Genomic DNA, 17,332 nt, shown 5'->3' with positions numbered 1-17,332 from the left:
AAGATGCTCATCATAAGGTCTTGTTCTCAGCATGTGTGGTCTGAATGTTTTTAGAGGTGGGATTTTGTGCTAGAAGGCAGGGTCTTTGCTCTTGGGATCTGTCTGAGGAGTGGACAGTTCAGGTTGGGCTTTCGGACCCTTCAGTTCTAGGATGAAGAGGCTGTAAGACACTCAGTGCTACACATCTCACTTACCATCCAATGCACTTAATGGTACCTTCTTGCATTCCCTTCACTTGCAGGTGGAAGGGCTGATGTCCAGGGAATGCCTTATCTCTAGAAGGTGGGAGTTAAGAGTCCAGAGCAGAAGACCAGCCTCCCATGTCCACTTTGTAGGGCATCAAACACTCAGCAATGTGCCTGCTGACACCATGAAGAGAGTTGAAACTGAGAATGTGTCTGCTTTGTCCCATTTGTATTAATTGGGGTAATGAAATTAAATGGAGAAGCCACGATCTTTAATCATGGCTATTTCACAGTTCCTATTAATACTGCTACTTGAGTCATCTTGCCTATAGTATGGTAGAAGTAACATTCCTTGGTCCTATCTGGATTAGATAAATCCTGGACCACTGAGATTTTTGCAGGGTATTGAATAGCTTGGTTAAAATAGTATAGATTAATGAAATGCTGCTGCCACTTAGTAATGGAGAGGCCACAAGATATGTGCCTCTGGTTCAGCAGCCATCAGTAGGCAAACCTTTCTAGTAAAAAAGATCTTCTGAAAACTAGTTCAGGAAGCATAGAAAGAGGAAAAAAGAAGATAATTGTGACCTATTGGAAGTGATGAGAAGCTTCCAGGGGATTTTAGATAAAGGATGTGATCTGCTTTTGCCAAACTTCTGCTCTACTCTGGACATGCTTTATGATGGCAACATCTGCAGTTTTTCTGTTGATGTCTGCTGTTAAATGAGCAGTAGGAGTTCTCTTCTTACCAGAGGCCACTGCTCAGGTTAGCTGGGAGATCTCTTTCTTCTCCCTGTAAGTTGTGTGGGAAATCTTGTAACAGAAGAGTTTTCAGCCAAAGATATACTAAGTAACGTGGCTGAAAGGTGGAAATGAGGTGAATTCTGAGCAGAGGCAAGCAAATATTTTACGTGAAAGCAGATAATTAACTATGGGAACAGTTTACAAAGGTTACCAGATACTCTCTTATTATCAGTTCAGGAATGAGCCTAAGGGGGAAAGAAAATAATCAAAGGAAACTCTTTACTCCTAAGAGGAATTAATTCAGGGATGCTGAAGGTCTAAGCAGATAATCCCAGTGGTCCCAACTGGGTAGGCCTGAGTATGTCTTTGAAGTATTTCTCCAAATCAGTCTGAAAGTCAATCCTTCTGTAACCTGTTGCAAACCAGTACAAAGAAATTAAGACAAGGGGAGAAAGCTGGGATGCTTTAGTTAAGACAGATTTTCTTTATAAATTTGACTACTGAATAAGTGACTCACTCATTTTAGCAGCTTTGTATGTCAAAATGGACATCTGATTTTTGCCACTTTAGATCAGCTCTAAATACCAGGATAAAATGCAGAAATATCTGGGGATTTTTTTTCAATCTTACTTCCGTGAGTAGAAATATAGATTAACAACAAAACCAAACCCAGAGAAATGATGTTCAGAAAACAATCATCCTGCTAAAATTATGGGAGATAAGCATCAACTGATAGTAGTAGACTATTAGCTTTATCAGAGTTTTCTTCACTGCAATAGAAATAGATTAGAAACATATTATCTAAAGATTTTCCTCTGAAACTTCACCATGGGTGTAATATATATGTGGATGGTGTATCTTGCAGTGTCTTCTGGTGTGCTGAAGGGTACTAAAACCAAAATATTTTTATGCTAAAGCAGTCTATTTGGTAAGAATAGAGATGCTTTCCCAGAGTGGTGCATGAATAGCCATAAACTAATGATTTCTGAACATGGTCCTTGTGATTTTACTGGAGAATACTCTTTTGAGAGTATTCTGTTTTCTGTTGCCTCACACTCTGGAAATCTTGAAAGCAGCAAGGTACCAGTCTAAGTTTCACAAAGAGGGCTGAAGTATCCACCTCCACAGTTTTTCAGGTGAGGGTGAATTTTTCTCCACGGGGCTCTTGACAGGAGCTCAGATCCTCTACGTAGGTAGTGAGGAAGAACTGACACTGCTCTTTGTGCCCTGTTGTCTTTTCTCTGTGTTTCATGTGGTGGCTGGGAGTTATTAGAGCTCAGAGGAACCAGAGATGAGAGCTGCAGGCAGGGTTGTGAGGCTGACGCACTCCTGCGGCACTGATCCAGTTGTAGAGGAAGACAAAGGTCCTGTGGTTTTCTTGGAGAATAATCAGCTGGCTTCTGTTGTGGCAGATGCTCTGAGCATCCATCTTAAACAACAAGGCATAATTTAATAGGATTTTAAATGTAACTAATGCTCTCGTTTCAGTTCACAGGCTTGAGTCGCACCACTTGAGGGAGAACATGTGATTTTTTTTTGGCTAAAAATTTTTAGGGCATTTTCTTTAATTTATGCAGCTGGCACATCCACAGCTGATAACTCATGCAGATGTCGTGTGGAGAACTGCAAAGCTTCTGGCTAAAAAAAAAAACAAAACACCCCACAATTTATTTCACTTCAACATCTTAATTAATTAGTTTTATAAAAATAAAAAGGAGAGATTAGGAAATGTTTGCAAGAGAATTCTCATGGTGTGAAGTGTAAAATAGTAGGGGGTCTGATGAAATCTAGGTTGCACTGAAGCTTGTGCCCAGTATACAGACTACTGGAAGGCCGGAGATGGAACCAGGTTCCTGTAGACACAGGTGTTCTGGTACGTGGGCTGGGTCTGAGCAGTGGAGGTCTCTGGTACTGTGATATTGCAGAGGGACCTGGACAGACTGGAGAGTTGGGCTGATTCCAATGGGATGAGGTTCAACAAGGCCAAGTGCCGGGTCCTGCACTTTGGCCACAACAACCCCATGGGGAGCTCCAGGCTGGGCACAGAGTGGTTGGAGAGCAGCCAGGCAGAAAGGGACCTGGGAGTCTGGATTGACAGGAAGCTGAACATGAGCCAGCAGTGTGCCCAGGTAGCCAAGAAGGCCAATGGCATCCTGGCCTGTATCAGGAACAGCGTGGCCAGCAGGTCCAAGGAAGGGATTCTGCCCCTGTACTCAGCGCTGGTGAGGCCACACCTCGAGTCCTGTGTCCAGTTCTGGGCCCCTCAGTTCAGGAAGGAGACTGAGGTGCTGGAGCAGGTCCAAAGGAGGGCAACCAGGCTGGTGAAGGGACTCAAGCACAGGCCCTATGAGGAGAGGCTGAGGGAGCTGGGGCTGTTCAGCCTGGAGAAGAGGAGGCTCAGAGGAGACCTCATCACTCTCTACAACTCCCTGAAAGGAGGGTGTAGCCAGGGGGGGGTTGGTCTCTTTTCCCAGGCAACTCTCAGCAAGACAAGAGGGCACAGTCTCAAGTTGTGCAGGGGGAGGTTTAGGTTGGACATAAGAAAGAATTTCTTTACTGAGAGGGTGATCAAGCATTGGAATGGGCTGCCCAGGGAAGTGGCACTCAGTGCCATGGTCTGGTAACTGCAGTGGTAGTGGATCAAGGGTTGGACTTGATGATCTCTGAGGTCCCTTCCAACCCAGCCAATTCTATGATTCTATGATTCTATGATACTGAAGAATGTTTCCTGGCACAGACAGGTTTGGCCAAGGCAAACTTAGAGTCTCTCACACAGTCTGTGGCCAAGATTTGGATGTTGCAGCATGGCAGGGATCATTCCCAATGTGCAGTTTGCAGGCAGCCACTCTGAGAGGCTGCAGGTTTAATAGACTTGGCCAAATGGCATCCCTCAGGGCCAGGGGGCAGACCCTGGCACTGTGCAGTTTGCTAGAGGCTCTGAGCACTGCACAAGGGAATTCACATTGGTTTTAGCACTACTCCACTGTAAGGAAATTACCTCTCCCACACAGCATTATTTTAGACACCTCATTTATCTTTGTACAAATACTTAATATTTGGTTTTGGGAAAATTTCAAGAGTGTCTCTTTTGGGCCTTTCTCCTGGCTTTTTTTTGGTGAAAGACAGAAGCAAATACTTCTACATTGTCTTTCACTTCTACAGTGACAACATATTTTGTCTTTGCAGTTTTTAGGGAGATGGTAAGGGAGCATGTTGTCTTCAGTACCAGCAGTGGTGATGATGTGCTAATTTTACAGTTGTTGATAATGCATTATTTGCACAATTTTAGGGCTGCCTTCTGTGTGAAAAAATGATCCTTTCACATATGCCTAAGAACCCCCCCAAGTGTATCTTGGGGTGTATCAAGGAAAAAAATAAGATACTGAGACATAAATTTACTTTGCAGCATACTTAAGAAAGACAGTAATCAGTTCAGAGCTTTGTCTGTGCAGTTTGTTGGGATGGCTGTCCTCGTATTTCAAAGAAACTATGACTGCACCAAAGTTACCTACAAAAGTTATGTATTTCTGTGATGCATTTAGGAAGACAGAATGGGTTGTGTGACAAGAATAACTGGCACATACACTTTAAAAATCTTCTGATTTCCAAATAGTATCTAGGTCGTATGATACCCACAGGCATGATTCATCCACCTGGGCTTTATGCCAGTCAGCAACCCTGCGGATCTGACATCCCAGGAATACTGTTAAATTATTAAAGCTGTGTTTCTTTAGTTCAAATAATGCTGTTGATTAATCCTGTAAAAAAAAAAAAAACAAACCCCACAACAAATTGTTTATAGTTCCTTTCAGAAAGAATTGATTTCCTTAAATTGATGCAAAAAGTACAGTACGGACTGAAGAGCAGACCTAGCTGAATGTGCCTAGGTAGCTTTCCTCAGTCTATCTTGATATAAAGTCCTATTTGAGGCAGAAATAGTTTTCACCTGAGTGTTTTACCTGAGCTTCTTGAAGCCCAGCTGGCTGTTAAAGGTTTGTCTTAGTTAGCTACAATGAGCTAAAAACTGCCAGGGACAGTTCTGCCTCTTGTTAGGCTTTTGCATAAAGATTATATTCTCCTTGAGGGGCAGAAACCCTGTACATTTAGTACAAACCTCATGCATTTTAGAAGCTAATTTTCAAGGGATGCGTTCATACTTATTTTTAGGCATGTGTATTATACAGACAGACAGTCTTAATTAAAGATTCAACAAGCTCAGGGAACATCAAGCTGCATTTTTAAAAGACATGTAGGTGTCTAGGAAAACCAGGATGTGTGTAGTTGGGGTGTGAGGTTTTTTTTCAGATGTACCAACACTTAGAGAAACAGATTCTTCTGGGACTTGCCAAGCTGCTCACCTTGCATTTCTAGGTGCCTCTATATTTAAAAATTGTAACCTCTAATGACCTTGAAAAGCAGCTGCCTCTTTTAACTCCTATTTATGAAGACTGCCATAGAGTTTATGTTTTTTTAAAGCATCTGTAGAGAACAGAGGCTGAAATGCCCGCAGTTGAACTGGAGAGACAGCCTTCGAGAAATGAGATGAAGTGTTTAACATTTATGAATTTAAAACTGGAAAAAAAAAAGTGTTTTCTCCTTTGTCTTCCTGGGCCTGTGACTTCCCATCCTGTGCAAGTGGGATGGGAGGTGAGGAATGGTCTGAGGTCTGTAAGCATGTCTGGGTAATGGGAGACTTGCACTGAGTATTGGTTTTGGCTTTTTTTCTTTCATCCAGATAAAGAAGAGGCAACAAGATGTGGTGAGGTTTCTGGAAGCCAATCGCATAGAGTTTGAAGAAGTGGATATCACGATGTCAGAGGAAAAAAGACAATGGATGTATAAAAATATTCCTGAGGACAGGCAGCCTGCACAAGGCAATCCACTGCCACCACAGATATTCAGTGACGATCGGTACTGCGGAGTAAGTAGCTGCCATGATTGTCAGTGGACAATATCCTATGCTATACCATACCCATGTTGGACATTTTAAAAGCTGGGAATGGTTGTTGAACTTTCTCTAGTAGTATCTGAATTAATGGTGACAGTGTGAGGTGGTCAGAACAAGTAACGATCAGTCAAAACTCAGACCTTTCGTCTGTAAGTTGTAATGTTGTCTCCAGCTAGTGGATTCCCTCCACAAATTTAAGAATTGGTAATGTCACGGACTTCATGTACAATCTGGTGATGGCAAAGTCCCTTGTGAGACCACTATATGCCCGGTCTAGTCCAAGCATAAATATTCAGAAGGAAGTCTTTGGCTCAGTAAATGAGAACATTGGCTAGATTGAGTTGTATTGTCATTGTAATTAAGCTCCTTCTCTGCTGCTTAGTGTAAATTTCATTTATGCTCAGAAAGCCTTTAGGATAAATGAAAACTATTTGCTGTTTGAACTGTGGAATAGTTTTATTTTTTTCCCTAAAGCAAATCAGCTTGAGACTTGTCTTTCTCTGCTGAAAGACTGCTAAGCAGGAGAGCCTGTGAGTCTGACAGCAGATTGGTGGGTGGGCTATTTTGTCTGGTGGTGTAAGCTGCAGTAACTTCTCCATCCACTAATGCAAGCTGAAGTGGTAGCCTTTGGCAGGTATGTTGAGAAAGGCACCATATGAATGTTTTACTCTCTTACTTAGTATGGTGTGCTGCAGCTCTGAGTTATGGGCACTGTTGTATGCTGGGTGAATCTTCCCAGGACTTGGACTCACCTTTGAACACAAGACCACAGCTCTTATAAAGGGCACAGCTGGGCATTCTGTGCCTTGCTGCCATCTTTTCATACTTAAACTGTGTGACTTGTGCATCCTTTAGGAGGCAGGTTTGAGGCACCTGTTAAGACTGGCTGGTAGAGAAGAAGGGTTTGAATGTGAATTCAGTAGAATGAATGTAGCTATCATAGTTGGACCAGAGTAAATGTGGGCATTGTGTAGGTTTCTGACTATAAAGTGGTGAAGATAAATCCAAGCTGGTTCTAACTTCATCCCTGCAATAGTGCTGTCACAAAGCTGCTTCTCACTGATGGATTGTTTGGATCTGCTGAGAACGTGCAATGACAGTGCAGTTGTTAGTTTAATATAGGAAGTGCATAAGAGATGCTTTAGGATCCACAGCAGCAAAGAGGCTGGGTATGATGCAGCAGCTAACTGACTTCTTGAAGTGAGTTATTTAACATCCTTCCCATATGCTTTGCATTGGCCTTACTTGTTTACCTCAGCAGTTTAACTTGTATCTTCCCACTTCCAGGTAAGAAATGTCATTTCAAGAAATTTATCTGGGGCATGGAAGGGATTTTGGCCCTCACATATAGGGAAACCACCTCGCTTACAAATAACAACATTTACATTTTAGTCAGCCTAAAAATTACATTTTAAGTTGTTGTTTCTCACCCTTTCAGCTTGTCTTTATAGCATATTTTAATGTAGCTTTACAAACTGCTGTTTGGAATTAGCAAGGAAGATGTCATGCAACATGTGAGATGATCTTGTTAATCTGACTGCTCAGCTGATAGCTGTTTTGGTTGAGCAGAGTTAATCCTATTACTTGACCTCACTGTCTGCGTGAACATTTTTAAAGAGCAACCATGCTTTGAAAGAAACTTCTGTTTTCTAGGATGAAGGAAGATGTATGTACAGGATCTCCAACATTCATCAGTCAGCATTACTGAATTAAGTTCTTAGGTAATTGAGTGGAGGCAAAATGTTAGGCAGGAGGCAGAGGAGGTCAGTGCTGAAAAGAGGGTTAAAATATCACAATTAGATGAAGTCAGCAGACATTGCATGTCTTGTGTCTCTGTGATTTCCACACTGAGTGTCCTCATATGTTTATCCCTACATAAATAACTAAAAAAACTCTAAAATAAATCACTACTAAATAACTTAAAATGAAAAAAATATCCACTGAGCTTTCCATTAATCGAGCTGGTGAGAATTGTAGCTCATCATTCCTGATTTGTGTCCAAGCAATTTCTAATCCAATTTGCCCTATTAACAGACATTGTCTCTTTTTCTGCCTGCCAGTTCTGCCATCTCACCAGGAACTGCCTAAGTACTTATTCTGTATATTGTTACTGGCAGTACAGACACTACAAACTGCTCAGATTCACTGCTGTTCCTCTAAATGTATGAGGGCTAGACAAGGCAAAGTAAAATAGGTGCACTTTTTATTTTGTCCATGTTATTTCACCAGAGGTTTACAAGCATATGTTCTACAAGCCATGACTCAATGTCATGTTCATAGCCATACACTGAGTTTCTGTGTTAGTAAAAGCATTAATAGTTTGGGGTTTTTTCCCCCTCCCCATCTTCTCTTTTGTAGAAAACTGCAGCAATGCACATAATGGTATTATCTTAGAACACATTTTTGTGTCTAGGACATTACTGTTTGAAAAAAAAAAACAAAAAACAACTCCTCAGAATGTAACTACAGTACACAGGAAGTTTGTCTTTGGTATTTTCAGAAAGTACCCGAAATCAATTGGTGTCAGCCATATGAACACCTGGTATCTGGTATCAGGGGAGAAAGGTACAGAAAGATGACCAATGCTTACTGTTCACAAACCATCTGGTACCACAGGGAGAGGGATCCTTCTGTTACCAACAGAGAAACTCCATGTTTTGCTGTGTAAGCAAGACCTTGAAATTTTTCTGAGTTGATGTAATCATTAATATATCTTGTCCTTTTCTCAGTCTTCTGCAATGCACTCCCCAATATTTTAGTAACAAGTTCTGCTAACAGATTTTGAAATAAAGTACTCAGCAAGTACTATTTTTATTTCCTGTGAACAAGAGCTGTGAGCACACAAGAGCCCAAATAATTTTACTGATAATCCAGTGTTATGTAGTAACACAGACACTATGATAATTTACAAATATTTATGACTTTACAATCTGTTGTTTCATCTTAGTGACATTGCTATAACATTGTGAGGGAGAAAAGAGTCTGTATTTCAGACAAATCAGAGACATGAGCCTGCTTTTCTGGTTTATGGTAGTGTAAATCTGAAAATACTACAGTTACCTTGCTTTAGTTAGTGTAATAAGTAAGGAAATGCTAGTGTCTACTGCATATGCCATAAGGGAACTCGTGCACTTTGCATAAAGAAAAGTGGAGATAACTTGGAAAAGCTAAAAAAAAAAAAAAGGACAAGTAGAACCTTAATAGGAGCTGGTGTGTTGGGTTGGGTTGTTTGACATTGCAACCAGCTGTGACTTCCTTAGTTTCTTACATGGCTCATCCTCAAGTTTTAGTGGCTCCTGCTGTAGCACTTTTAACATCCAGCTGTGACATACAACTCAAATCACGGATTATTTTCCTCCAAGCTTAAATCTTCTTCAGACACACCTCGGACTTCCCCATCCTTCAGCATAACCAGCCAATCACAATCTACCCCCTGAGCAAAAGGAACCCCACGAACGGGTTTGCCTTTTCCTGAGGGAGGTGCAACCCACACGTTCTTTCCCAGCCACTTTTCTCCGGAGGGGCGAAGCTTCATCCCTTTCCTTGCAGCACAGATCTCACACTGGCGGATCACCTCTTCGATGGCTTCACTGCTCAGGTCCACCCCACGAGCACGAGCCCATCTATACATTGACTCTCTTCCCATGTGTCCCCATGAGTTATGGGCCCACTGAGCTACGAGCATCTCACCCTTAAGGTCCCAGCCCAGGTCTATCTTGGACAAATAATTTACTGCATCCTCATCCACCTGCTCCTCTTCCTTTTTTCCACGTCCTTCGGTGTCACGGCTCTTGGGCACAGGAGTCTCTACATAACCTACTTTTACATTGAGGTTTTCCAGCCGGGCAGCAATGTCTTGCCACAGTGCAGCATCCCAGGTGGGCTTACTTCTCCCCTGCCAGTTAGTCAGCTTCTGTTGCTGCAGCCACCCCCACAGCCCATTTGCCACCCTCTCTGAGTCAGTGTAGAGATAGAGCACTGGCCACTTCTCTCTTTCGGCGATGTCTAGGGCCAGCTGGATGGCTTTCACTTCTGCAAACTGACTCGATTCACCCACACCTTCCATAGTTGTTGTAACTTTGCTTGTGGGACTCCACACGGCAGCTTTCCACTTCCAGTGTTCTCCCACAATACGACAGGTCCCATCAATAAACAGAGCATATTGTTTTTCATTTTCGGGTAATTTATTATATGGTGGGGGTTCTCTGGCATGAGTATAGAGGGTGGTCTCCTCAGGCAGTGCTTTGAAACATCTGCCTTCTGGACAGTCCATGACCTGTTCTTCCTGCTCTCCCTCAGGAGGAGCTTCTGTCTTCTTTACTGCTTTGGTCGACCGATGCCTCCGTTGTTTCTTCTTGACTGTATGAAGAACTATAGTATTTGAAGGCTGGGTTTCTGTTTTTTCCACAGTGTCTGTCTGTGTGTCCTCATACCCAATGACCTTCACAGTATCCATTTCTATGTCCTCAGATCCAGAGGACCTCACAGTGTCTGTCTGCGTGTGGTCAGATCCAGAAACCCTCTTGTTTCTTTGAGCACAGGCCTACCCTGGGCCCCAACACGATGCTGGAAGTTCTGTCTTTATGCTAGATGCAAGGGAATCCTTCCTTCAAGTGGTCTGCCAGTTCAGTAGGATTCCCCATCTGTTCAGGAATGAAGACCCACACCATCAGAAGTGAAAACTCATCTAGGCACCAACCCAAATCCTCCCACACACATTGCCACCTGGGAATTGGTTGCCTCAAGGCAACCTGTCTGGCATTCTCCCCTGTCTGGTTAACCGTATGAAATGCCAAAATCAGCTTCTCTGCACTCACCAATACACACTTCTGGTTACACTGGAGTCTTCAAGAAACTGAAGGGTCATCTCAAAAAGGGCTGAAACATCTTTGGTGGAGAAAGGGAAGATGCTGTTCTTTATTTCCTTCACAAGTGGCTCCTGTAGGAGAAAAGGAGAAAGGTGTAATTTCTTGTTCTGTCCATGAGATGGTTCCCAGAGTACTGGGATGGCAGCAGTTCAGGCTCCAAATAACAGATAAGTCTCAAGGCCAATGCTTGTATCATGGCTCTCCCAGACAAAGCAAAAAAAAGTGAGAAATGACACAGAAACCAGAAAAAAATGAAAACAGCCAGGGTGAGTTTGATGTACAGGAAGAAAGGGAGCAAGCAGCAGAGGGAAAAAAGCAAGCTTTGAGAACAAGCAAGTCTACAAGGTAACCAGCAACAAGAAGTAACAGCATGCTAAGTAACAGCTGAACAGGTGTTAACAGCTGTAAATTCAATCCAACACACTGAGCAAATCTGTCATTATCTCGAACACTTTCAAGTCCCTGTTCAGGAGCCAAAAAGGACTGCTGTAGGTTGACCCCAGTTGTAGTCACATATTACAAAACACAGCATCACAGGGGCTGCTGTGAAGAAAATTAACTCCATCCCAGCCAGACCCCGTAAAAAACATGAAGAGTTTAGTTTGTTTTCTAAGATTTCACTAACTAATCCTTTGGTTTCAAAGTTGTAAAAAAAATTCTGAATTCTCTACCTCCCATTGTAAATTTGCTTTACACAGCCACATTTTGCATGTGAGTTATTCAGATTTTTCTATGGTACTGCTGGTAGGATTTTTGCACAGACCATGGCAAGTCCAGACAGATGGGAAGATTACTGCAGATTAATGCATTATATTAAAGACCAGATTCACAAAAGGAATATAGCATGATGTCAAGCACTTAAAGGCTTATAATTTGGGCAGGTGGCTTCTGGAGTGTACTAGCCCCCAGCTAGGGCTCCAGCTTTTTTACATGGTAGGTAAGGAGTCATAGGAACATGTATCCAAACAGGGCCTGCAGCAGCCAGAACACTGGATATAGAGAGCTCTTAAAGCAGCAAGAGATGCTGGAGAAGTGATGTCTGAAATTAGGCCTGTGCCTCACACCTCCCTCTTCTGCTTTCTCTGAAATCTCCACAACTGAATGCAAAACGCTCCTTAGACTAGAAGTGCCTCCTGGACCTTTCAGAAGATTATAAATCTCCACTTCCCAGTGAAAATTTCTCCAATTTTCAGCTCATGAAGCTCCAAGTTAGCACATTGAAACAGTGCCAGTCTGAGATGCAGAAATCTGCCACTGGTATGCTAGTGCCTGAAACTTAGCCCAACTAAAATTTAAAGGAAATCTGTTTGCAGGTGGGAGTTTAAGCTGAAGGGAAAATATTTACATAGCAGGCTGTCTCTTTTTTTTTTTTTTTTTTTAAAATCTTTCCCCAACCCTCTCCCTTAGAAGCTACTCTAATGTTTTAGTGTTAAGGTAAGCCCTGACAGAGTGTCCAGTGGGCACAGCAGTAGAGACAGATACATGATATTTCCTGTCCTTCCTTGAAATCTAATATATGGGTATCAACTCCATCAAAACAGTGCAGGCCTACAGACAAGGAAGAAACAAACCAGGCTGCTGAAAGAGATGCAGTGTTCTCAAGAAACTATCCAGTATCCAGTGCACAGGCAATTGCTGTGGCACATTTCTTTGCACTGTTAAGTATCGGTATTTTTTTTTTTTAAAGATCCTGGAAAGATACACACACACATTTCTTTTTCTTCCTTTTTTTTTTTCTCCTTTTTTTTAATGAGTCAAATGACAAATCAGTAACTACTCACTGCTAAGAGAAAGAAGAGGAAAGAGGGGACTTAAGGAAACTCTCCAGAGGCTGCCTTTCTGCCCTGGCCTGTGGTTGGTGAGTTTGTCATTATTCTTGTGGCTTCAAGCACAGAGAACTTGAACCCTGCCTCTAGATCCTCAAGGAACATTGACACAATCCCTCATGTTCCCTTCAGGAACTGGGCCAGCACTGAGGCTCATGAGGGACTCAGCAAGTCCACCCTGGGTTCCCTGCACCCTTGGGGATGTCTCCTCGGGCACCTCACTTAGCATCGGGCTGGTAGGGGTCTAACTTTTGAAGAGGGCTCATCTCACTACATAAAAGTTTGTATAAATTGCTCAGAGATCACTGCCTTCACTTAGCCAGCTCTTCTCTCACCCGATGACCCCTCCCCACCCAGCACTTCGAAAGAGATTTCGTAAAATAATAATAATGATAATAATAATACTAAAACCCCGTAATATGACACAGTTGTACTCACCCCGTGTAGCACCGAGGAGGTGTGTGCGCTCCCAGCACGAAATGTTGGATGTCCACCACAGCCAGCACCAAAGCTGGACCCTCACACCAGAAACACCCTGGGCCTCGGGGGCGAAGGGACGGGCCGAACCCTCCCGGGACGGCAGCCACTGAGGGAAGAGAGCCCAGGGGCCCAAACTTTCCGATTTATAGGGAGCGTGACGTTTAAGGTATGAAATACTTCTGTTGGCCAGATTGGGTCAGGTGCCCTGCGCTTCGCTCCTCCTAGCTGTATAGCCGGGCTGATAGGGAACCACTGAGGGCCTTGATCGCCATGGAAACCCGCATTCCAGTGGGTGCTGGGGCTGGCGGGCGGCGGGGGAGGCGGCTGAGAAGCTGATGGAGGCTGCTCCGGTTCCGAAGCCGGACCCGCTTCTGGCCAAGGCCGAGCCCATCAGCGAGGGTGCCTGTGCGATTAGTGATACCGGAGAAGGGGAAAAGGAAAGCGGTAAAAGGCCTGCAGGGGAGAGGAAAACCTGCGAGCAAAACCTGAGCAGAGACACCAAGTTCAGTGAGGAAGGGGATGGAGGAGATGCCGGGGCAGAGGTGTCCGTGGTGGGATGGCAGCTGTCCCCCTGCAGCCCATGGAGGAGCACAGAGAGGGGCAGATGTGGACCTGGAGCTGTTGAGAACCCCTTTCCAGGGGAGGTGTCAGTTCCCGAAGCAGCTGTGACTCTGCCCACGCTGGAGTAATAAAAATAATCCAAGAATTTTGTCTTCCCCAGAGCAGTTAGAACTGGTACCAGTATTGTCTTACTGCTGGTGCTTACCCTGTAGTGCAGGAGGTACATTCCTGTTAAGCACCACAGTTTTTATTTGGACTCTTTATCTCTAAACTTCACGAATAGCCCTTTCAAGGTTCATTTGCAGGTATTTTTCTTGTAAACTGTTCCACTACATAAATAATGCATTTGTCAATATTTGGTACCTTTCTGGAGGTAACTCACTCTTTTCAGACACTGTTTACTAAATATATTTTATTGTTGTGTTTATGTATTTTAAAACATTTAAAGGTGACCTGTATAAAATTAGAATTTTCACTTATACAGGAGCTAGTAGAAAATAACGCTTTTTTTTTTAGAGTTTTTTATTTATTAGATGGATGTTCTCAAGAACTTGGGGTAATGAGTAAGTGTGACAGAAGCTACTAATAGTTTTGTTTGGGTTCCTAATTTTCCTTTGCATGGAAACTTCCCATTGTGCCATACTTTCTTGGGGAGAAGGTCTTTATTACTGAAGGTATCATGACTACTTTTGTTAAAGTCTTTCATGAAGAGTCTGGTCTATTAAAATATACTGAAGAAAGGATAAGAAAGCTTACTAAGTGACAGTAGAACTCAGGGCATGTGGTGCTGGACAAGGTAAGGATCAGGATGAAATAAGAAATTGAGTGCACCACTGTTACACTTGCAATTGTGCTAATATGATTATGTTCTGAGACATGCTTTGAAGATATATCAAAGTTACAATCCATTTATAAGTAAAAATGCTGCTAATACATTGCAGCACCCTTACAATTAGTGTGGCTTCCTTCTTTCTTCAGTAGATTAGCATTTCTTTTATTCTCTGAATCAACCACTGAAAACAAAGGGTTGAAGGATGATTCTGCCAGTGTCCGATTCCTAAAATAAATGTCTGGGAGGGGGAAATCCATACATTTAGTGGTCTGAGATTTCACCTCTAAAAGGAAAAAAGCCAAACATGTAGTTGTAATTTCCCTTGTAAAGTTACAGCTACCTTAGAACATGTCCAAGTTAGAACAAGTTCATGCAGAGCTTCTGTGCAGCATGGTCAATTTATGTCTTTTAGCCATGATTTCATGTCAAAAGATGACTGCCCCAATTAACTCCCTGAAGTCTCTCCCTCTCTCAGACTCCTGTAATAGAATCATAGAATCATAGAATTGGCTGGGTTGGAAGGGACCTCAGAGATCATCAAGTCCAGCCCTTGATCCACTCCCGCTGCAGTTACCAGACCATGGCACTGAGTGCCACATCCAGTCTCTTTTTAAATGTCTCCAGGGACGGAGAATCCACCACTTCCCTGGGCAGCCCATTCCAATGTCTGATCACCCTCTCAGTAAAGAAATTCTTTCTAATGTCCAACCTAAACCTCCCCCAGCACAACTTGAGACCGTGCCCTCTTGTCTTGCTGAGGGTTGCCTGGGAAAAGAGACCAACCCCCCCCTGGCTACACCCTCCTTTCAGGGAGTTGTAGAGAGTGATGAGGTCTCCTCTGAGCCTCCTCTTCTCCAGGCTGAACAGCCCCAGCTCCCTCAGCCTCTCCTCATAGGGCCTGTGCTGGAGTCCCTTCACCAGCCTGGTTGCCCTCCTTTGGACCTGCTCCAGGACCTCGATATCCTTCCTGAACTGAGGGGCCCAGAACTGGACACAGTCTGATTTGATAAAATTCTGATCCCCAACAACCTGTAAAATAACACGATGAGCTGGAAGGTGCACGAAAGGGGGAGGTGGCACCTGTTGTCATCTGTAGTACTTACTGATTCTGCCACTGACTACCCCAGCAAAGTGCCCTGCCCCAGGTGGGCACCATGCCAATTTGAGGTCTTCAGTACTTCCAGGGAGGAAGGCTTGGACTCACTTGAACTCCCTGTCTTAGAGGTAAGGGGATATTGGTTCTTAGACAGCTGATGGCTGTGTACCCTGTCACAGCTGCTGACTGAATGGCAAACATCACATCAGCCCTGAGTTCGTCATGTACTGACCAAACAACAGAGCTGCAGCAGACATCTGCTGCCTTCTATTGGAGCCTTTGTTTTCGGAAGCCTACAACAAGAGATGACTGAAATAAACATCTGGCCCTTAGGAGAGGAGTAACAGGTCGCTTTGTAGAGTCAATTGTATAAGCTCTTTAAAAATCCTGTCCAGAAATCTTATCAGGTTAGCTAATTGAAAACTGCCATGTTTACGCTGTCCTGGGTTGTGCAGACAAGATCTTATTTTTGTGTTTATATAATACCAAAAAAGACTCACCCTGCACACACACATTCTCCAAGGAGAGATGAGTAAGAGCTTTTCATTGTAATCCTAACCAGATCAGTAATGAATGTCATCTGTCCAAGAGAACTGGATTGCCCTTTTCAGGAAGGATGCTAACACCTCATTCTCTATGGCACACAATATAAGCCCAGTCAATAGCAGAGTGTGGATTTTATATATTAAGCTATAAGTTCCCCACTCTAATAGCAATTACCTGTAAGCAATTATAAGAACAGACAGATCATATATTAAAAAATTGTTGCCAAGGGGAAACAAATTCAAACAGTGTGCTAGTAGACTTATCTTTAAGTGCTGTCCAATAATTAGTGCATTTAAAAAAATCTGTATAAAAAGCAATGTGAACTGCATTTGAGCAGTTTCCTTGTTTTTGTGCTTCATAGTGTTGTAAGTAATAAGAATTTGTCTGAAATGTTTAACAAGCTTGATCTTTCTCTTGTTGCAAACTCAAAGCAAACAGCAGCAAATCCAACTTGCTCTTTTAAAGAAACTTAATGGGAAGAATTTTATTCGCAGTTACTGCCTTTGAAACTTCATTAGATAAAAAGTTCTCCCAATTTCAGTGTCAGTAATGGATAGACAGTGTCTGTATAATTGCTAATTGTAAATGAAATCTACTTTGTGTCAATGTTTTACTTTGACCAATGCCATCACACTGATATTCCTTGAGGCACAAAAAATTACTTATGCTGCTCTGCAGTACTGCCAATTTTAACTTTGGTGTGCAGTAAATAATTTGTCCCAGCAGTGACAGTGTTCATTTAAACAAGCCTCAGTGTACCTGCTTAACAAAATGCTGAGCCAAATTAATTATGGCAGTGTCTGTAATCACATCACTACAGTGATCTTACTTTCCCATCACCAGGAACAGAGCACACTGCTGTTGAGATACAGCGAGTGCTGTAGCCAAGTTGAGCTTTTTGAACTTGGCAGTTGCTTATCTCAGATAAGGAGCAGCTCCCCTGGAATGGGATTTCTAAGGAGGAGAAAACTCCCAAGTAACAACTCCTTTCCTACAGGAGTAAATTGGCATAAATCCCACATGAATACAGAAAGACATAAGGCCTTTGTGTCATATTGAAGACTTAAATCCAGATTTTCTCAATGCTTATCCACTACCTCAAAGACTAAATTGCTCTTCACTGTAGTTTGTGCAGTTGGAGGCTGTTGGGATTTTTGCATAATCTAGATACTGAGAAACTTCTCCTACATTTGATTAATCTGGTGCTAAAAAGGTATAGAGCAACCACAGCACCTTTTTTGTTAAA

The 17,332-nt window shown here is 42.9% G+C and overlaps 2 protein-coding genes across 3 annotated transcripts in view; one reads left to right on the top strand and one right to left on the bottom strand.

The window, feature by feature from the left end:
* SH3BGRL2 (SH3 domain binding glutamate rich protein like 2) overlaps positions 1 to 17,332 on the top strand; it is a 47,762-nt gene that overhangs the window by 19,016 nt on the left and 11,414 nt on the right. For both annotated transcript variants that reach the window (XM_071741494.1, XM_071741493.1), the window contains exon 2: positions 5,665 to 5,850. In XM_071741494.1, the coding sequence (XP_071597595.1) occupies positions 5,665 to 5,850 (186 nt within the window). The remainder of the gene's footprint in view (positions 1 to 5,664; positions 5,851 to 17,332) is intronic.
* LOC139795049 (uncharacterized) lies at positions 8,657 to 13,377 on the bottom strand. The gene is made up of 3 exons (XM_071741492.1): positions 13,010 to 13,377; positions 10,695 to 10,816; positions 8,657 to 10,520 (listed from the first exon to the last, which is right to left on the bottom strand). The coding sequence occupies exon 3, from the start codon at positions 10,331 to 10,333 to the stop codon at positions 9,218 to 9,220; it is 1,116 nt and encodes a 371-aa protein (XP_071597593.1). The 5' UTR covers positions 10,334 to 10,520; positions 10,695 to 10,816; positions 13,010 to 13,377; the 3' UTR covers positions 8,657 to 9,217.

The sequence above is a fragment of the Heliangelus exortis genome, chromosome 3 (genome assembly GCF_036169615.1).
Source record: "Heliangelus exortis chromosome 3, bHelExo1.hap1, whole genome shotgun sequence".
NCBI classification, from domain to species: Eukaryota; Metazoa; Chordata; class Aves; order Apodiformes; family Trochilidae; genus Heliangelus; species Heliangelus exortis.
Note: the sequence above shows the minus strand (reverse complement) of the source record. Positions and strands in the feature narration are given on the sequence as shown.

Bases quoted from the DNA above. Each gene is read 5' to 3' on its own strand.
- LOC139795049 (XM_071741492.1), bottom strand. From the start codon at position 10,333: ATGGATACTGTGAAGGTCATTGGGTATGAGGACACACAGACAGACACT.